The 21,954-nt window shown below is 35.3% G+C and overlaps 1 protein-coding gene across 1 annotated transcript; it reads left to right on the top strand.

The window, feature by feature from the left end:
* Positions 1–16,971: 16,971 nt before the first annotated feature.
* On the top strand, positions 16,972–21,815 carry TMEM17 (transmembrane protein 17). The gene is made up of 4 exons (XM_087716797.1): positions 16,972–17,182; positions 18,140–18,243; positions 18,528–18,641; positions 20,946–21,815. Exons 1-4 carry the CDS (start codon positions 17,074–17,076, stop codon positions 21,297–21,299), a joined length of 681 nt encoding a protein of 226 aa, XP_087572923.1. The 5' UTR covers positions 16,972–17,073; the 3' UTR covers positions 21,300–21,815.
* Positions 21,816–21,954: the final 139 nt, after the last annotated feature.

The following is a 21,954-nucleotide window of genomic DNA, read 5'->3' as shown; positions in this document are numbered from 1 at the left end:
TAATAAGTGGTTAAAAGAAAAATGAGTCATAGAAAATGTAGGCTGTGCAACCAAATGCAAAATCTGCAGATTGTCCCCACTTAAGGGTTCTAACCAGAGAGCCAACACCTGCAATTTCCTATACCTAATCTGTTTAACCAGTACATCTATGTTTCCAGTCAACTTTGATTTTAATGAAGGACTCAGAAGAACATTGGAATTCATCCTTTTTACCCTCCAATCTCTTTGTCAATAAGTGATTAGTACTATTGCAAATATGTGACAGGAGGCATTTTTAGGCCAACCAGGAGTTGCTTTTTGTACTCCTCAGCTATTCTTAGCATTGTATGCACATTATGTATGCATATTTGTGTGTATTTGTGCAAATAAAATTATGTGCTGTATTAATATAATGCAAAGAAATTGCAAAATAACAGCCTTGAAAGGGGAGGGGGGCAACAGGAAGATAGGAGAAATTGCCATAATTACTCCAATGGCAAATGGATCCTTTTCAAAGGACACTAAGTTCATCCTCTTCCCTTGCTAACCTTCTTTAGAAATTGCCTACAGCATCAGTGATGGGATTCAAATAATTTAACAACCGGTTCTCTGCCCTAATGATTTCTTCCAACAACCAGTTCACCAAACTGCCCAGACAGTTAACAACCGGTTCCCCCGGAGTGGTGGGAACTGGCTGAATCCCACCACTGTACAGCATGAACTGCTTCAAAGAAGTTAGACACCTTCCAAATGACAAAGTTGGAAATACCTGGGGAGTGCCTTCAATTCTTAATGTAAGAACATGAAGATCTTTATGATCCTTAAGAATTTAAAATAAACAGCAAAAAACAAGAGAAGGTTTTCAGAAAACATTGGAATATTGGATTATGAATATTATGACCTTGCAACTACTTTTAAAGAATAGATGCCTGCTTGTGGGAAAGAAAAATGGTTTTTGATATTAGACACTTGATAAGACAAGTAATTTACAATGGCATTCAGAAATATCTTTGGGGAACTCCACCAGGACTGCAATCAGACTTAGAATCAATTATGTCAGCTATCGTGCTTTTTTGGAAACAGTCTGTTCCCAGAAAAAGATGTTACAGAACAAGATATGCAACAAAATTTACCTGAGAAAAATATGAACCTGACTTTAAATAAAAACTTGTCATAAAGAGAGAATTGGATGAGGCTTTTAAAATTAAGAAGGAAATAAAAATTTAACCCCAGAGGGCAATGGAATAATTCTGTTTTTATTGGATGAAAAAAAGAGACCATCTAAAATACTGAAGAAATTTAGAACAAGAATCAATAATTATCTAAATGAATAGAAAGAATTTTTCTATTATAGGAAAAAAATAATACAAAGTTGACCTATTTGATCAAATAGGATAAAATGGGCCATATTGTTATTTGGAGTGGCATATTTTGCCTAGTAAAATGTAGTATATTGGATTTGCTTACACTTAATACAGTAAGATATTTAAGTATTTTCCCTTATAGTTACTGTATGTCTCACTTTTCAAATAGACATCTATTTAAAGTTACAACTGCCAAAACATCTTAGGAAGATATTTACACGATTCAAACAGCTCGATACAATGGACATCTCTGCATTTACGGAAAAGCAGAGGTAGAAGACCTGGCTCACATCCTATTTGATTGTTGCCTTATAAGACGGTGAGAGACAGGTACCTTGGTCTATATACCAAACGAATGATTCATTGGGAACCCCATATCAAAACAACTTACCTTATGTGCGGCCAAAATCTGAAAATAACATTTAACACATCACAGTACTTAAGCAAAATGGTTCGGTTGAGATCTGCATATGTGGGACTGATTGGGGTAGATTGTAGGGTTGACACCGTAATATAATTTTATCATATTTTATCTATATCTTAAATTACTGCATTTTATTCCAATTTCATTTTAAACTGTATTTTATTCCAAATTCCATTTTAAATTGTTTTAATCAGATTTTAGTAATAATTTGTGTCTGGAACTGTGTACTTTGATATGGCTCAAGGGCTAATCAATACAATAAACTAACTACTGTATGTCTCCTAACTTTATAGTACTTAAACTAGCTTTGTATCTGACTTTTTAAAATGAATTTGTCTTTTTAAATGAGAAATTATCTCTTACATTAACTTCAAGTCTTTTATTGGTATTAGGATACTGGGATTGGTTTACATTCCAAACACATTGAAATGTGTATTTGTCTATTATTTAGAGTTGAAATATAGAATTTTTACGTATTTGAATGAGATAAGATACAATTTGGGGTGGTTTTCTCTGGAACTGCTGGCATTTGGTATTGGAAAAATGTTGTGCATTGGAACTTGCATTTGTAAAGGGGAAGTGGTCTCTGTTAACGTATGTTAAACTTTGCCTTTCTTTTATTTTGTTTACATTAGGATTTGGGGACCACTTTATGCCTTTTAAAAGGAATTTTGCTTATAGCTAAGAACTGAAATGTGGAATATTGAGCTTTGTATATATTAACTAACAGCTATTTGGTTTTGGGTTTTTTTTTTTTTTTACTAATAATTGGATTGGAGAGGATGCTATTTATTTGATTTGTATCTTGTTAGGAGACGAATTCTAGAATGAAGAGTTTTATGCTTTTTAATTAAGAGGAAATAAAGAGATTATGTAATTGATTATTCTTGTTATGATGAGGGTGGAAAATTACTTTCTTGGGAGTGAGTGAGGTTTTCTTTCAGATATAGATAGATAGAACCTTTCTCAACTTCCTTTTTATTTTTAGTTTGTATTATCTTTTTATTGTTTTCTTTGAAACTTTTAACATTTTAAAAAAATAAACCTTGATCAGTCTTTTAATTATGCTATTAGAGAGCTAATTCAAAAATAGAAAGTAAGCTTAATTTTTGAAATGTTGTCTTTCCATATTAAAATGTAATTATTTTTTCTGCCTCCCCATGCTTTGTAAATCAGTAATATTTCTATAGTGATGATTTCACATATTTGATATATAATTCAATAGTGCATTCACATCTTTAAATCATATTTTCTCTGGAATGCTATATAAAGAATTACATGTATTAAACCAAAATGGGAAAATGGTGGGATATGCTCTCATCATATATCTATCCCCTCAACCTATCTTATACTTCCATCATAATGACACTGATTGCCAACTCTTTTAAACATTCTCTTTGGTGTCCAAAATGTGAAAATAAGTGAATCAAATCTCATTTTAAGAATGGCAACTTGTCTTTATGCTAATAGTTTTTTGATCATAAAAATGCCATCTCAGAGGACAAAAAGATTGCAGATAAACTGCATAGTAAACTTGTGTTTGTAGTGCACAAGCTTCCCAAGATATTCCAATTGGATTTTAAGCATAAAAATACAGTTAGTACTTTTTATTTTGTACTACAACCAAATGCTATTTGAAATGCAGTCATAAAATGAAGTGGAAAAACTCAGGTCATAAGTGGTATGAAACAACAGAACAATACAACAGTGCATTTTGTGAGAACAAACAGAACAGCTCCATTCTGAATACAAATACATTATTCATTTCCAAAGTGGACAGAGAACATTACGCTATTGTTAATGGAGTTTGGAGCACTGGATTCCTAAAAATTCCAAGAAGTTTTAGGAGAATCTTAACATAATCACAAAGATGAACAACTGACCAAAACCATTAGAGAATATATTACTCTCTCAAGAGTTTAGGCCTAAGGTTATTAGAATTGGCTTTATTAATATGCTGATGATGACATTCCAGTGGAATGATTCAGTGGTGGGTTTCAAAAAATTTTGGAACCTCTTCGGTAGGTGTGGCCTGCTTTCCGGGTCCACTGGTGGAACCTCTTCTAACCAGTTTGGTAGATTTGACGAACCGGTTCTATCGAATAGGTGCAAACTGGTAGGAACCCACCTCTGAAATGATTCCACTGTTTACTGATCAAAATGGGCAACTAGGGAAGAACTAGTTGTTTGGTAAATGGAGAGCAAAAAATTTAAAGGGAATCCTAGAGATGATGATGTTAGTTAGAACTATCCAGACGAGTTGTAGATACAATCTGCGTTATCTTTATCTGATCAAGCAAGTAATTTAGAAATATTTCAGGATATAAATCTGTTGGTTGAGAAACAGGTTGGAAATACAGCACCATGGCTTTTTAAAAATCTTCATTTAGCAGAAAAATCTGTTTTCCTACCTACTTTTTCCTTTCCTACCTTGCTCTGTAGATCCATGTTTTGTAACTTCCGATTGTTTATTGTAATGTACTAGAGCTATCCTTAAGGACAATTCAGAACCTTCAGCAGATATAAAATACAGCCCTTTCTGGCTACAGGGAAGGATGTCCATATTCTGCAACTCATTTATCAAGCCAATTCCAGAAAATACTTTTAGCCTTTCAAACAACACGAGGGTCTGGTACAAAATGTTTTGTACTACTCTTGAGTCTATTCCACCACTCCTACCAAGTTAAGGGACACTGCTTGTTGCTTTGTCATTGCTGTAAGTGAAGCTCTTTTGCATCTTTATTAGGTTCCCATAAAAGTGATATATCCTTTTCAATCAGTATGTGGATGAATTGTTCCCATCTGTTATTTTGAAATGCATTTATTTTGACTGAATTGTTGTTTTATTTTAGAGGAGTCTTAGTGTAGGCTTATTCTAAAATGATGATTAACAACCACTTGAAGCTGCCAGGACAAACTGTCTAGAAATGGGTTAAACAAGCAAACAAATCTAAAGATTACTGAAGATTTCTACAAGGCAGTGCAAATGTCATTGGGCTCGTGCTGTTTTTAAATCTGCTTCTTTTTATTTGTTCTCACAATGTTTGCTAAATGATGGTGTCTTTAATTTATGCAGTAAGCCTGAGGAATAAAACATCACTTGGTGCCTCTTCCCTTTCATAATAAGACAGGGCAGTAGAAGCATCTCCTGCATCAAGCTTCTTTTGTTCTATTCTTGAGCTTCTATGACATGGGCTTGAGGCAGATGATCTTCCCTCTCACCCAATTGCAAGTTCTCTGCTCTTCTCAGAGAAGCCTAGGGGATGGAAAATTGTAGGTCTTAATATGAGTTAGGTATCCTGAAGGCATATCAGAAACACCTCTGAACTTCCCACCTTTACACAGTGAAACCAGGAATCATATTCTGTAAGACTATCCTTAGAAAAATATGCTGATTGTTTCTGGCTAGTATAATCTTATCTTCCTGGTCCTTTCCTCCATCGGGTAAATTGAAGCCTTCAGATTCATTATTTTATCAAAAATATAAGCTAAAATGCTTTGTTAGAAAGAGTAACAAGTTTATGCTTAGTAATATGACATTCTATAATTCAACAGCTATCGCCAACTCAGTAATTTGCCTCTACAAATGCATCAACACTGTTTTTCTCAACCACTGATTTGCCTACCAGAACACTTGTTTTTAGATTGCTTCTGAGAGGAAGAAGTTGCAAAGTATTGTGGTTGGTTGATTGTTTCCTGACAGCGAGCAGAGGCAGTGGTAGAAATTGTAGAAATAATATAAGGCAGCTCCAAGATGGGAGCTCCCTGAGCAAATCAGTATAAAGAAGTAACAGGAATTCGTAACAGTTCAGCAGGGGTAGTTCAAGATGGAGACCTCAAACAACGATTCTGTTAAGAAATAAAATGGGTTAGAATGCCCCTGTAGATTTTACAACTTTGAAATGAAGAGTGCTTTTCACTTTATACAGTATTTATATGGTTGTCCAAATAGAAAATACATTTTCTTGCTCCATAATGATTGCCTATTGGAATTGCTTATTTTTTTAACAAAATAACAAGAGCAAGGAACTATATACCTTGATTCAAATTCTATATTTTTGACTCTGAAAAACGTTGCCAAGAAAACTGCAGGGACTTGTCCAGGCAGTCTCTGAGAGACGGACATGATTGAACAGAATTTTTAAAAAATTACATATGCAGATTTCTCAGCGTGATAAGATACATGCATATTTTTCTATCTGAAGGCAAAATGTAAAGTAAATATAAACTGACTGTGGGGTCTTTGGTGCTTTCTGAGCTTGGGTGTTTCACCCCCCCCAAAAAATGTTTTGATTTCCGAAATAGGTGGCATCATCAAATATGAAGTGACTTTGCTAGCTCTTATCCTATTTAGAAGCAAAGCAAATCCTGTGGAGTTTAATGGCCTTTACTACTAAGTAAGTATGGGAGGACAATAATCTTAAAAAGAAAAACATCTGGCTATGTTGCAGCAATTGCATATGTAGAGGGACAAGAGAGTTTATTATATATTCTATATGCCTATGTCCAACAAATGATTTTATTAGTTACTATCTTGTAAAAGTCTGTAAATGATGTTTCCTGTCTCTGAAATAATTAATGCCCAAAGTGGAAATCATGCATTCTGCCCAAATAAACTTTTTAAGTGGAAAAATCATTTGATTTTGTTGAAGATTGTCACAAAAACTTTGATTTTTAGTCAGAAAAGTTCAACAATTGCTTTTTTGCAATTTCATTGTAAGACAAAGCTTTTAAAAATATATATTCCAGCTGGAAATCTGAAATTATTTCAGATTCACCAAAGATGAGAATACAAACCCAGTAATTTACATGCATATGAAGTGGCCCTGATAGCCATCATCAGCAAACAGCTCTGCGTTTTTATCTTGGAAAAAGACCAAATACATTGCCTGCAATATGGACTCTAAGGCTCATTTGAAAGCAATTTTAGAGATGTGCTTTGTTCAAATGAGGAAGCCTATTTGCTTCTGGCTAGCTACAATGTATTTGAAACAATTAAAGTACTGTACACTATTCTTTTTTAATGTGGATCTTGTGGACAGTTTATTTCCCATCTATAGAGTTGCTTGTCTTTTTGCCTACACAAATGTTTCAATGCAAACTTTAAGTTCCCTATTAGCTAAAGTTCTGCAGTTCCCCATCATAGGAAATGCTCAGATTATTTTAAATATGACCAGAAAGCTCTACAAAACATGAATATACACATGGATGTAAGCCATGTGTACATTTGCTGTTTGCTTGAATTGAGATGAGAGGGTATTTATTACTCTAGGACATGCAATAAATAAAGAAACAATATAATGAAGTTTTTTAAGGAGGGCAGAAATGAAGATTATGATCAATTTATTTTTGCAATATTTGGAAGGGCAAAATATGGTGATAGCCAAAGTCCTAAAAGAGCAGATAGTGCAAATTTATATCAAAATGGGAAAAATATTTTGGAGAAAATTAGATGAGTCAATGCTGCTTTCATGCTTAAGGAAAAATTAAATGGCACATTTGAGAATATTACCCAGACCAGAATAATTTCAAACTGATGAAATTGGAAGAGCAATGCAGTAATTCACTAGTATGGGGTTATATTTGTTAAAATAGGATAAAACAAGGTTCTTTAATTGGTTTTTCCTTTTCAGTTCCAGCATCCAGAGTTATTTTAGAAATAGAAAACCAATTTTTGCTGAGCTGAAAATAATGCTTCATTTATGTATATTAAGAAACTGTACATATTTGGGGGGGATTAACTTTTTTCCATAAAGAAGTCCTTTCCCAGAAATAGTCATCTTGTGGTTGCTACAAATAGGGATTGGTTTATACCCAACAGTGCATTCATTATTTCATTTTCAGAACACCTGATGCAATGTCTTTTCCTCCTGTTACTTTCTATGATTTTATGAGGTTTCTTTTGCACATTGCAATTTTCATATGCTGCATAGTACAATATGTGTTAGATTTAATATCTACCAGTTTTTCCTACAGGAAACTGTTGTGTGTGTGAATTATTACACTACTGCTAGGAAAACATGCCTAGCAATAATTGCAGCCTATAATAGCAGTATTGATCTATTTATCAAATTTATTTGGCTGCCTATGTAATGTAAAAGTGATTATTTGCAGTGTTCAAATGGGACTATAAAAATACTTAATATATAAAAACAATTCTCATTAAAATGTTTAAAAATCATTTTTTAAGTATAAAGCCTATGGGAGAACACAAATGTTAGTAACAAAAGTATTTATATTGTTTAATTGCCAAAACATATTTTAACTTAAAATATACTGTTTTTTTGCAACCTGCAACGAATTGTGGAAAAAAGTAGTTTGTCACTGAGAATCCCTTTAAAAAAAACTTTAAAGCCCTAACATTTCCTGGTTGTTTCTTGTCCAAGTGCTATCCAGGGCCAATCCTGCTTAGCCATTGTTTTTAGATTAAGAGTGTCAAACTCACTTCATCAGGGTGGCATCACATTTCCTCCTTTCGCTACACTGGGCGTGGGCATTGCCAGTGTGTGATACATCTGGCCCATGGGCCGGGAGTTTGACAGCCCTGTTTTAGATCAACCAAATTGCCTGGATATTGCAAAATACATCTGCCAATTCCCCAAGGTTATAAAATCTTATTATTGTGTTATGAATGTTTTAAGAACTTTGAGCTAATTGTTGGTTATATGCCTATGGAATAGGAATTGGTTTTGGAAGACACTTAACGTCACCTCTGCCATTATGTCATGGAATGACTGACAGGATGAAAATTAGACAGGATAAAAAGTATATCCTATTAGCTACTGAAAACGGGACTTTCTAACATTCCTGGGCTGTAGATTTTGGGGATGAAACTTAAATTTAATTTTTGAAGTCTAGTAATATCAAGTATTTCATCTTTGATAGATCTTGCTTATAGCCAACAAGCTAGTAGAAAAAAAAAGAGTTAGAATTAGATTCACATCTGGGAATTCAAAATTGGACTTTTAAAGAATTTTAGCCCTGTTACCTCTAAAGTAATGACAGATTTGTATTCCCTAAATTAGATGGGCCAGGCATCTGGGCTTTGCCAGAATAGGCTCATTGCCAGTGTGGGTGGTAAAATAGTGTGGTTTCATCATACAACAAGCAGGCACCCAGACACTCAGGTCTATAATTAGATTCCAAGATGATCAAGTTTGTTGAATTGTGGTTTTATCCATTTTATATGGATACTGAAATATAGGACCTTTTGAAAATACTATTATATTGGCGCTTTTTTTTTTACTGCTGACGTTAAGTTTGCCCTCTTTAAAACATGATAAAAAGATCTCAAAGGAAATGCATGCCAGCTTGAGGACAGAAAAAAATGGCAATATCATCCACATCTAGAAGGATTGAAGCACATCTTTTAGCCAATGTAAGTGGATGGTTTCTTCCTTTGGCATAACAATTGCCATAACAATTTAAATAAATAAAAAGTTTAATAAACAAACAAATAATATAAAAGTTTAATAAATTCTGAGTCACGATATAATACTGTTTCATCCCCCCTGGGTTGGTACTGGGGGATATATATATATGTATATATAACATATATATATATGACTTTAAGTATATATATATATATATATATATATATATATATATATATATATATATATATATATATATATATATATATATATATATATACACACACACACACACACACACACAATGTGATCTCAGAGGCCCATACTGAATATGTATGACATTAGTAAATTTGCATTTTTATGGTAAATTTGCATCTTTTCCCAATAATAAAAATCACACTTGCATCTTATTACTTAAAGTAATGTTCACTGGGAGACAGTGGAAAAGGGGGCCTGAAGTCAGTCCATCCAATAGAATGGAATTAATATAGTTTGATTAGTCTTCCGATCATATCAAAAATATAAAAGAAAAATAAATTTCAGGATAGAAGTCCAGAGTAAAATAAATAAAAGGAAAATAAAGCAATGACAAAGATATATGATAAATACGAAGAATCAACATTCAGGTAAACACACTGCTTTTACCCCAATCTGTTTGATATAATGGATTCTTAGATCAACTGCCTTAGCTATAAACTTAGCAGTTCTGTTTCCAATGTAAAATTAGAATCCAGGAGGAAATGGAACAATTAAGGATTTGGATCCCAATGGGCTGTTCTTTCATGCAAGCCGAAAGGCTTTGCCCTGTGATCTCAGGGAGGTAGAAACAATAGAACATGTCCTTCTTGTTGCTCCTTTTATGGAGACATGTGAAACAGATGCATACTTCCTCTGATTAGCAGATAGCCTAGTCACCAAAGATTTGGCCTATGTCAAAGTTTGTTTGTTCTAATTTTAGATGTTATTATTTTTAAAGTAATGTTGGTGTTTACAATATAATTTAACATAGTGTCAGGGTTCCAAATAGCATCCAAAATTAAATCAGAGTCCGAGGCAAAAGATTCCTCAAAGTTCCAATTTATTAAGAGAGCCATGTTGGCACATCTGGGAATACCCGAATCTGAAAGCTTCCAGATTTTCCCACCCAATTGAAAGTTTAAGATCCTGCCCCCACACCCACAAGTCCATCACACGATCCAATCTTCCACTGTCACGCTGGCAGCTTCCACCCATCCAGGTGCAGAGACAAAGGATGACCTTGGCTTTCTAGAAAGAATGTTATTATGGCTACATATCACCCAACTCTGCATAATCCCCCCTCCTATTTTCCCTCAATAGAAAATGAATAGTAGAAAGTGTGGCAGGCCTGAAGTCCCCACCCACCCCCAAAAAATGGTTTGCAGGCCTGATGCATAGGCTGCATTCTGGATTTCACTTATTAGGTATTAGTTAGGTTCTTTTACAAATGTATTTTAATTCTGTCTTAAATTTTGTTTGTTTTTTATCTGTACTGGTCTTTGGCTGCAATAGATTGAATAGAAATTGAATCAAGTAGGGATGTTAAGAATTAAAGTCTAAAATAGAATGGAGATACATGCCATTTACCGAATTAATCCAAGCCAAAACACAAAAAGTAAAAATTATGAACTGTGATTCTTGGACATATAGGAAATGAATTTTAATCTTAATTTTACAATTGTATCCTAAAATAAATAAAATATTATTTTTGTCACATTATCTGCTATCTAGTGAGGCTGACAACAGTGCCCACTCAACTGCAAAAGTTCTGGAGGAAGCAGTTTATCTTAATCCTGTTTCAAACTTTGTTCAGGACAGGTATGGATTCAGGCTGCCTTGGCTGGTCTGATGGATGATCTTTATCTAGAAACTGAGAATGTGATTCTATGGGTTTCTTTTGATACCTCAGCACTTTTTGATATCCTGTTGCATCATTTGAAAGATTGGAAACAAGAGCCACTGCTCTTCTTATCTTTGAGGAAGATTTCAGATGAAAGTGCTTGGAAAAAGCTGCACAATACAGGAATTATATGATGTCCCTCAAGGCTCCATCAATATTTTCTCAATATTTTCCTTGATGTTTTCAATATTTACATGAAATCACTGTGGAAGATTTGGAGTTGATTGATATAAATATGCTGATGACACCTCTTAAGAAATGAAGTAGCAATGCAAATGCCTGCCCGCAATTAGTAATGGGCTGGATAAGGGATAGTAAAACAAAACTAATCAAGAGACAGAAGTGCAGAGAAGTAATAGCGTTGCTTGTTCTAAATGGGACCATACCTTTCAAAAAACAAATTAGCATATTGAAAATATTTCTGGACCCAAATATGTCTTTGGTTTCCCAGAATGAGAAAATGACCAGGAACACTTTTAGTAGCTTTATTTGATATCAAAACTACATCTCTTTCTGGAACATAACGATCTTAAATTGATGCATTTGCTGGTAAACTCCAGGTCTCATTGTAACAATAATCTCTAAGTGGAATTGTTATTGTGTCCAGTCTGGAAACTCCAGAAGGTACAAAAATTAGCAGTCAGTTTTGCCTCGGGAAGAATATAAAGACACCATATAATATCTGTGCTTAAAGCACTGCACTGACTGCCAATTCATTTCTCGGTAAAGTACAAAGTGCTCTGCTTAAAGCTTTATATGGCTTAGATCCAGTCAGTTTAAGAAAATGCCTTCTTCCATATGAATTGTCACACTTTTTGATACCATCAGGGGAAGTTGGTACACACTTTTTTGGCAGTCTTTCAGGACCCCTGTTATATCCCTGGCTCTTTGAAAGGCACTTCAGACAGAATTCAGGAGTTAAAAAAAAACAAAAAACAAGTTAATACATCCTTTTAAATCTGCTTTTAACAGTTTTAGGTGTTAATTTCAATTATTAATTCTGCTTGTTTTATTCTTTAATTATTTTTAACACCTCAACATTATTATTATCTTTTGTTGGAGAACTTTAGAAGTCAGTGGTGACTCAAATTAATAAAATAAAACTAAAGGTTTTTAAAGGCAATGCGTGTTACTAGAAAACCTTGAGATAAATGAGTTAAATTCAGTAACCGAAATTTAGCTTCTAAACCAGGGGTGTCAAACTCACATCATCACGGCAGCGTCACGTGACATATTGGGATTTCCCCCCTCCCCTTTGTTAAACCGGGCATGGGCATGGCCAGCACATGATGCATCTGGCCTGCAGGCCGGGAGTTTGACAGCCCTGTTTTAACATGTGTGGACTTCAACTCTCAGCACTCATGATGCCTGGGGAATTCTGGGAACTGAAATCTGGACATTTATATCTATACATAGTTGCTGAGATTAAGTAACACTGTTCAACATAATTCATAGTATGGAATTACATCTGAAATTCTGGAAAATCTGTTTAGAAAATCCAGTCAAAACAGCTCATGTATCTTTCACTCTTCCAGAGATAAATTAGAATGATAAAAACAGAGCTTCTCATTAACAGGACTCTTTATTTTGTAGATGAATGTTTCCAGTTTTCGTAAATGGCTATCTTGACTAGACTTGAGATGTTTGCAGCAATCTGTTTAAAAATGCCTTTCTTTATAAACCATAGCAATATAATCAAATACTTAGATTGACATCTAAATTGGCAGTGAATCCTTAAAATTTTACTTGTGACACTATAATATTTAAATTAATAAGCTTTAGATAAGCTTTCAATTGACGTTTTGGTATCTGCACTCAATAGAGTTAAGAAAGTTACTAACATTATGGGTAAGTAGTACATATTGTATAACCCCTATATATTATGTGCATCAAATCAGAGTATATATGGAAGAATTTCTTCAGATCGTTCTAATAAGACACATTATGGTATATTTTCTGAGCCAGACAAAATATGCAGTGGCTGTTAAAATGTGACTGACAAGAACGATTGTCTAACAACGTATGCTTTTGGCATGAAAATCTGTTGGCCTGCTATGCCATTTCCCTCCTAATGCTCAATAGTGATGAAGTGCTTTGAAGATTATGCTATCATGAAATCCTGTGAACTAGCAAAATGACCTTAATGTTGCTCTGGCAGTAGGATGGTAAATTGATTGACCATCTTTTAAAAAATACACACAAATCACTATGATCATTGCCATTTCCTCCCCCCTCCCCCGTAACTAAAAAACAGTATGATCAAAAGTCCTTGAGTCATGTACTTGAATATCTGTACAGAAAGAAAAATTTTAATAGCTACAGAGAACCACTATTAAGCACTGATTCAGATGCAGTGATTTTTTTCTCTTTGTAAGAAGTAGCACTCACATTCATTCATAGTTATATTACAGCAATTTATAAGCCACTCAGTTCTGAAAATGTTCTAAGTAGCCTTCTCTGTAACAAAATGTTATATTAGTACTAAAGATCATTATATTCCTGCATTGATTCAGAAGATCCTCTTTTATTTAGCTTAGATTGAAAATAAAAAAACTTTCTTTTCATAAATTACTATCTTAGAAATGTGTAACATTACAGCTTACTATCTGTCTATCTGATACAAGAATGCACCAGGTAATCCTGTTTAGTGAGTGTTTCATTTAGCAACAGTTCAAATTTATGATAGTGATGAAAAAGTAACTTTACGGCTAATCCTCACATTCATGACCTATGCAAATTTGTAAAACAAAGGAAAGCTGAAGTAAGATCATTAGCAGAGTTACATTTCACTTAGCAACCACTTTGCTTAATATCTCAGTTGCCAGTCCCAGCTATGGTGCTAAACATGGACTATCAGTATAATTTACTCACACAAGCTACATCCTTTGATGAATTAAATCCAGAACCTGCCTCAACAAAGCAGGTTGCAGCACTAGCCATTGGTTATGAATCCCTTTAGAATCAGAAAACTACGGTAAACAGAATTATCAGCTGCCCAATGGTAATGCTGATTCTCTTCTAAACAAAAAATTAAATCACATTGTGGAAAATTCTGGTGAAACATTCAACCATTGACTTGTCTATATTTAAGTAGATGCTTGTGTTTCTAGATTGGCAAATATAAGAACTGCAGAAAGATTTGTATGTGATTTAGTTACAATGCAATCTACATTTAGCCATGTGCTACTGCCAAACATCCCCAGGATCTAAATCTGGGAGCACAGCCAGTGACCAACTTATGCATTTTTTTAAAAAACAATATTTTTTTTATAAAAATAAAAGATACATCTTTGTTCTATTTACAGAATGTATACATGACAAAAACAATAGCAATTCAATGGACATGTGCCTTCCTCATCTTAAAGCCAAAATAGCAGCAGATATGGAAATTTTAATTTTATTGGCCTGTAACCCTAACATTCAAAAATAAACTACTGATACACTATATTGCCAAAAATATTCGCTCACCCATCCCCGTAATCAGTAGTAGTTGTGAGCGAATACTTTTGGCAATATAGTGTAAGTTTGAGAGTAAAGCTCATTCATCAAAAATTGTAGAATGTATTGGACTCCCCAAAGAATGTATTGGCAAGGATGCCACCAGACATTTCCCCCTTTGTTACAGAAAATTAGAAGGATTGCGGATTATTTGGTTCTTTGGTATCTTTTTGGAAAAGTATTTCAATATAATGTACGCAAGCAGATTTATGGGGAAGTTTAATATTATATTGAATTTTATACTAAATCTCTAGAATATGTCTGTTTATGTTTTATGGTTAAATTAAGGCTATATCATGCACAAGGGTTAGCAAAATGAATTATGCTGAAACACAGGAAAAGTGTTATTATTCCACACTAAAGGAGTGACTTTTGGAAATTTGCAATTTATCCATTTTGGAAATGGCTATATTTTCTACTGATCAAAGAATAAACCAATATTTTTAGCGTTTATTTTATATTCTATAATAGATAATAGAGTGGTATCATTATGCAATTTTCCATTTTTACCCAATTATAATATAGTACTATGAGTTATAATATAGATTTTTTTTGTAAGCCAATGGCTACCTATAGGCTTAACATATTTGTTAGATCTTTAGTTTCAGTCTAACTCTGATCTCTTTGTTTTTAATTTGATGTACTTTATTAGGGATTTTTGAGGGGAGTGTCTTTTAATTCTTTAATTTTCATTTTTTAAATTTTTATTTATTTTTTAATAATCACCGCCAAAGATTTCTTAGATTTTATTACTTTGATTTTGCTACTGTTACAATCTGCATTTTGGTAGTCTGTTTACATTTTATAAATTTCTAAAATAAAGAATAAAATTTAAAAATAATCAGTGTATTATAAAAACAGGAAGCTTTCTTATCTATATCAAAATTGACAGATGCATTTATTTATTTTTAAATTTCCCTACAGCATATTTGATGTTTACATTGCTAAATATGAACCCAAGGAATGCATACTGCCAAATTGGAAAGTATTTCAAATAAATATTCAGTTTTTCACACTGCATGGATATTGAAAAGTCAAGAAACTAAACAACCCTGAAACAGTCCCTGCCTCTGCTTGATAGCTTTTGCGCATTCTATAGCAGAGGTAGTTTGCTCTGCAATGTCCTTGCCTTGCAAAGCCTGCTTTAGTTAGCATTTTAAGCATTATTATGCTTTTGTTTATTTTAATGTGTATTTATTTAGTTAACTGGGGGAAGTTCAAGGATTGTAGCAAAGCAAAGGAAATAATACTCACAATCATATAGTATAACACTATAAAGGGCTATTAATTATGGCTACATATTATTTCCAGTAGCAGAGCTATTTAGACTTGCTGCTAGCAAAGTGAGTTTCATCAAGCTGCTAGGTATTAGATGTTATAGACACAGAAGGTGCATTAACAACACCAATGGCATGAATGCAAACAACTCAAAAAGAATGCTGCTTCTATTCCTTTCTGACAAATGCATTAACTGGCAATATACCAAACCATTAGGCTTAATTGCACACACAGGAGCTGCACCCACGCTAGAAAAATTCATTCCGTTTATCCCTTGGGTCCAAAGGGAGCAAAGTACTGTCTCTATCTGATATGCCACTGAGTCGTGTTTTTACAGTATTTTGTATCTAGTCAAACTTCCCGGAAGAAGGCAAATGGCAAATCACTTCTATTTCATTGCCAAGAAAAACAGACGGGCAATCCACGAAGTCACCAGAATCAAGCTCAACTCAAAGCGGATTTGTTAAGTACAGGAATGACTGAAGGCTGTGTTCCTACGTCGGCAGGATGCTCACAGCAGTTCTCTGGTTTTAAAAGTATTGGTGAACAATTCCGAGGTAATTCACTGTACATTGCCTTAAAATGCTTGAGCCAATGCAAACCGTTTAAAAAACACATTGCCCTGCTAAAACTCAGGTATCAAACGCGACTGGTTGCAATTCCTCTAATGCGGTCCCTCAGTAGTAAAAATTCAGTGAACTTTTAACTACAAACGGTGCCGTTTCCAATGCCTTGTTTATGAGCACCTTTCTTCTTTGGCTTCACTAAGGAGAATTGCAACTTCTCCTTAGCGTTTCACAGAACCACACTGTCGCTCAGCGCAGTCAGCATCTTTACACAGCACCGACGCTTATTCTTCATAACGTTTCTTTGCAAATGAAGCGAACCAAACGAATTGCTTGCCAGACTTCGATTTCCTCCTTCCGTTCCTACTCCCGATTATTTTTTTTGGCAAGCAAAACCAAGGAGGGAGTCGCCTCACCTATGAAACATATCAGGCAGAACCTTTCTTTCTTTCTCTGCGAAACAAACAAAAAAACCCTAAGACAGCCCCGAATGGAACGCCGAGGGTTGACCCTGCCTCTTGCCCGGTGTCGGGCAAAGCATCGGAACCGGAAGCTATCCCCACGCGGCAATTCCCCCAGGCGACGGGGCTTGCACTGATACTGCGTCAAGAAGTTCAGTCGGGCCCCGTTGCCCTAGCAACGGCTCTCGAGCGGCCGTTGTTCTCCTTGCTCCATGTCGTTGCCGGAGCCGGTGAGAAGGCGGCTGAGTTCCTTCAGCCGAACTGTTTTTACGGACAACAACCGCACGGTACCCGAAAGCAGAGGCGACGCCAACCACATTGGTGAGGGAGTGTCCCCGGCTTTGTGCCAGCTACAAAGATGGCGGTGTCTGCACTGTCGCTATTATTGCGGTGGTCGCTGCGAAGCTACTGCCAGGCTTCCTGGTAGAGCCTGGACCGCGATAGAGTGATTGGAGCGTCTTCCCGGAGCGTCTGGGCTCTGGAGAGCCATTTAAAATTTAAGTCAAGGATATTCCTTGTTTAAAATGACACCACCCTCCAAAACCAGTCTTTTAAAGTATATAAACTATTCAAACGCTGCTTTCGTTTTGTTAATATGACACTGTTGCCAAAAAGACCAGCTGCAGCACCCAAAACAGATAATCTCTCTACTGCAGCCCAAGATGTGAACTAAAGATAATGCCCATATTATTCTAATCTACTATTTAGACTAGAAGAGGTACATCATACCTCTTCCCTACCATTGGGAAGGAGATATAGAAGCATAGCGAGCATACAAACAGGCTGAAGAACAGTGTTTAATCTGTGGGCTGTCAGACTCCTGAATATGAAATAACATAAGTATGATGGACATGCAGGGCAGCATAATGTGTAACATATTCACACTGGTGCAATAGGACTGGGTGTTTGTTAATATGATTTATTGGGTTACGGACTTTTTGTCTTAATTTTGAGTTGTATTGTGTTGGGGAGGTGCACTGAGGGAGCTCAACCAAGTTCATTGTACATATGTTGTGCACTGATAATAAAGTATTATTATATACAGAAAATCATCACCATTTGGGGCACAGTGCGAAACCAGATTCTCTCAACTCAAAAGGCTGACTAACACAGGTTCAAAGATATGTCTGTATGACATATGGAATGGCAGTCCTTAGAAGCCACTGTATCAGCACAAACATAGACACATTTAGGTCAGAAGAGAATAAGGGACCCTGCCAGCAGAATATACTGTACCTCACAGGTTCCTCATGACTGTTTTCCTCTCTGTCTCTTCAGATAATGAAATCGTCTCCAGTTTGCCATTACAGATGTCCCTGTATTTTAACTTCTGGTTCTTCCCTTTTTGGTGGGCAAGCAGTGTTGCCATGTTGCAGCTGAAGGTAAGATCTAGAAGGCAATAGACACACTTCTATTTTGAGATTTGTTATTCTTGTTAGGGTATTTGGTTATTGCTTTTTACCATACCCCTGTAATAATGCAAAAAAGATTTCCACTGATCTTATTTTGAGTGGTATGTTTGATGCAGAAGGACTGAGAAGTAGGTAGGTTTGTAGAGAATATGTAGAAAATCTCAGTGAGATATGATTTACAAAAAGACAACTAAATACATCCAAATAATTCGTTCAAGCGCAGTATTTATATTCCATTCTCTTCTCATTTCTAGTACTCAGTCTTACCAGATTACTACAAATTCATCCTTGTGACAAGTATTATATTAACATCTTTAATTGAGGTTATACGTCTGTACCTTGGATACATGGGAAATTTGCAGGAGAAGGTAGGTGTCCTTCACATACCTAAGATCCACCTTTCTAAACAAATGGATACAGTTCTTTGAAAAAGACAAAACATTGGAAAATTTATAGTTTGAATTCAGGACCGTCTTTGAGTCTTAATTTGTTCTTAATTTAGTCAGGTGCAGAGTCATGGGCAGTTATGTGCATTCCCAGGGCAGCAAATGTTAGATCTTTGCTCTGTGTACTACATTGGTTGCCAGTTTGCTTTTGGGTCCAAATTGAAGATGTGGTTTTAACCTTTAAACCCTTCATGGCAGGGGCCTGGGTTACCTAAGGGACCATCTCTCCCCAATTACATCAGCCTACCCCATTAGATCTCACACAAAAGATATGCTGCGGGTACCATAGAATAGTGACCTACATCTTGTGGGTCACAGGAGACATGTCTTCTCTTATGGAACATCCTTCCTCCTGAAATTAGATTGGCCCAATCCCTTTTGATTTTCTGTAAGAACCTCTAGACCTGCAAAGCCTGGAGCTACAAGGGAAATGGAGATTTGTCCCAGTGGCTCAATTGCTGAAGAGTCATTTTTATCCTTCCTTCACCCAAGGTTAGTATTTTTGTTTTTATTTTATTTATTGCTTTGGCTTTCAGGTTTTAATCTATTTTATATTGCTTTTTTATTTATTGTTCTTTGCTGCCATAGTCTCCTTTGGGGAGTATGGGGAATTGTATGAATTTGATAATAAATAAATAAATAAATATTCTTTTTGATGCCCTTAAAATGTTTATTTATTAAATTTATGTACCACCCGGCTTCCAACAATATGAATTCTATGATCAGGAGACCTTCATCTCTTCTTGATCCTTTTTTAAAACATGGAAATCATGCTGATTTCCTTGAGAACAGCAATATCAAACATAAAAAGATGTATATTTCCCATGTCTATTTCATATTTTTTCTCTTGCAATAGACTCAAAGTTTGACAAGTTCTGTTGGCTCTTTCAATATATGGGTTTACTATTGTTCAAAATTTCACAACTGTGGTGGGGCTTATTTAAATACGATCAAAGTCCTCTGAATTCCTGAAATACACTAAGAGTTAATAATATACCAAAACACTATTTGTAATGTAAAAGTGTAATGTTTAAAAATTAACATGGAACTGACCTGAAAATTATCAAGTTTGTGTGTGTGTGTGTGTGTGTATAATATCTGTAAATAAAATGAAGCATTTGGGCAAGTAAGGACCACAGTTGGTGTTTTGGTGTTTGCGGGGCTTTCTGAGAATCATGGAATTTGATTTAATTTTCATTTAACATTAATTAAAATTAACTTTCATTTATAAAGTGTCCTCTATTTAATTTTTCCCTCAGCCACATTAAAAATCACAACTTCTTAACAACTTTGAGGTTACTCCCAGACTTTCCAGGGACTATATACAATGCTGGACTTGTCCTCATAGAACATAGATTAAGATGAAGAGCTACACTGAACTCAGTGTGATTTAGTTCTGATCAGACATTTGTAAGAATGCACGTTGATCTTCTATTAGTCTAGCATTCTGCCTACAGTTTCAATAGCAGTTTAAAATTGTCCTGTGCTGCATAAGGTTTAATTAAATAAACTCTTAATTTTAATTATGCTATCCATATGCAGAATGTACAGTATTTTCTGGTAAATGAAAAGAATTGTGCTAGGTTTTACAAGTTACATAGAATGTAATTAAGTATATTGATTTCAAGGGCTTATGGTTTGGATTCAATTCTGGCCTTTTTGTGTAAGATTGATGTTGAACTACTTATTAACTCTGCCTCTTGTAAGTCTCTTTGTCTAGCTTTTGCTAAATTCTGCATCTTCCCAGTTCCCAAGATTCTACATGATCAGAGCCTGTTATTTGAAATCAGAGCCCCTGAAATGGAGCAAGGTCTTAAAGAAAGTGATTGATAGCTAAGATGCTATATTTCCTCTTGAAATGAAATAAACAAGCATCTTGTATCTCTTATTAACCCTCTCACTGGCTCTCAGTTCTGTGTTTTCTTCTGTCATTGAAACAATGTAGAGAATGATAGTTGGCTGTGATGTCTACCTGAAAAGTCTAAAAAGTATGCTTCATTTCACTAACAGAATTGTCTTTAAAGTCATAACCACAACAGTTGAAAAGGACCTTTTCCGCAGAGAAAAAAAATACATAAGTGGATTCTTGTACTATAACTCTGAATTTGTAGCCTTCTATGTTTATATCTTGGATACTGGTAAAGTTCAATTTTCTGTACCACTCTGCTCTTTGAATTATCTTGATTGAGTTGTATAATATTTTTATTCCTTTTTTCTCCTTTATAGGTTCCTGAACTAGCTGGGTTTTGGCTCCTGAGTCTCCTTTTGCAAGTGCCCCTAATTCTTTTCCTACTTTTAAATGAAGGGCTAAGGATTCAACCTTTGGAACGAGCAGTCAATATCATTTTTGTAGTATTTCTTGTCTTCCAAGTTGTTACTGCATTCCTTGCTCTCAAAAGAATGGTGAACCAACTGGCAACTCGTTTCCATCTTCATGAGTTTGACCGGTTAGATGTTCATCTTCCCTCTGATAACTTAGCTTGCCAGGCAAGGAGACTGGAAGCTGCAGGGATTATGGAACAACAAGTGGGAGAACTTCATTCAACAAGTGGTGTTTGGAAATCTGCAGTGAGAACCTGATGGTAAGAAGAGCAACCCCACCAGTGAAGCTCCTCTGCTTGTTGCCTTAACTATAGGAGTTTTAGAGGATTTGATTTAGAAATTCACTTAGTTCTGGGTAGCACAAACATAGTGGAGTGATATCAACGAGATATTCACTGTGGACTGATTCAGATGCCGTCGAAAGTGTTAGAAAATATTGTCATTGGGTAGTACAGTGGTTCGGGGGAGGGCCTTCTCTGTGGCTGTTCCGGCCCTCTGGAACGATCTCCCCGTGGAGATCCGGACCCTCACCACCCTTCCAGCTTTCTGCAAAGCCACTAAGACCTGGCTGTTCCGGCAGGCCTGGGGCTGATGAGTTTCCAGCCCCACTTGAATTGTTGCGACTGTTGCTGTTTTTTACTTTGTTTGTCTTTGTCCTATTTGTATCCCCTTCCCCCCCATGGTTGTTAGCCACCCTGAGTCCCTCGGGAGTAGGGCGGCATACAAATTAAATAAACATTCCAAACAAACATTCCAAACATTCATCTTTTGCAAGTGTGATTCTTGAGGGGATTAGTCTTCTACTCATTTCTGCATATATTATTTATGAAATCTGTATTGTAATGATCTTCATCTGTTGTTTTTCAACATGTATGTTTTGACCTAGGCTTCTTGATACAGTATAAAGCACACA

The sequence above is a fragment of the Thamnophis sirtalis genome, unplaced genomic scaffold (assembly GCF_051295495.1).
Source record: "Thamnophis sirtalis isolate CommonGarterSnake01/CBP01778 unplaced genomic scaffold, rThaSir2_p1.2 scaffold_5, whole genome shotgun sequence".
Lineage (NCBI taxonomy): Eukaryota > Metazoa > Chordata > Lepidosauria > Squamata > Natricidae > Thamnophis > Thamnophis sirtalis.
Note: the sequence above shows the minus strand (reverse complement) of the source record. Positions and strands in the feature narration are given on the sequence as shown.

Bases quoted from the DNA above. Each gene is read 5' to 3' on its own strand.
- TMEM17 (XM_087716797.1), top strand. From the start codon at position 17,074: ATGTCGTTGCCGGAGCCGGTGAGAAGGCGGCTGAGTTCCTTCAGCCGA. The intron at 17,183-18,139 runs GTGAGGGAGTGT...CTGTCTCTTCAG, and splicing joins AGGCGACGCCAACCACATTG to ATAATGAAATCGTCTCCAGT. The intron at 18,244-18,527 runs GTAAGATCTAGA...TCTCATTTCTAG, and splicing joins TTGCCATGTTGCAGCTGAAG to TACTCAGTCTTACCAGATTA.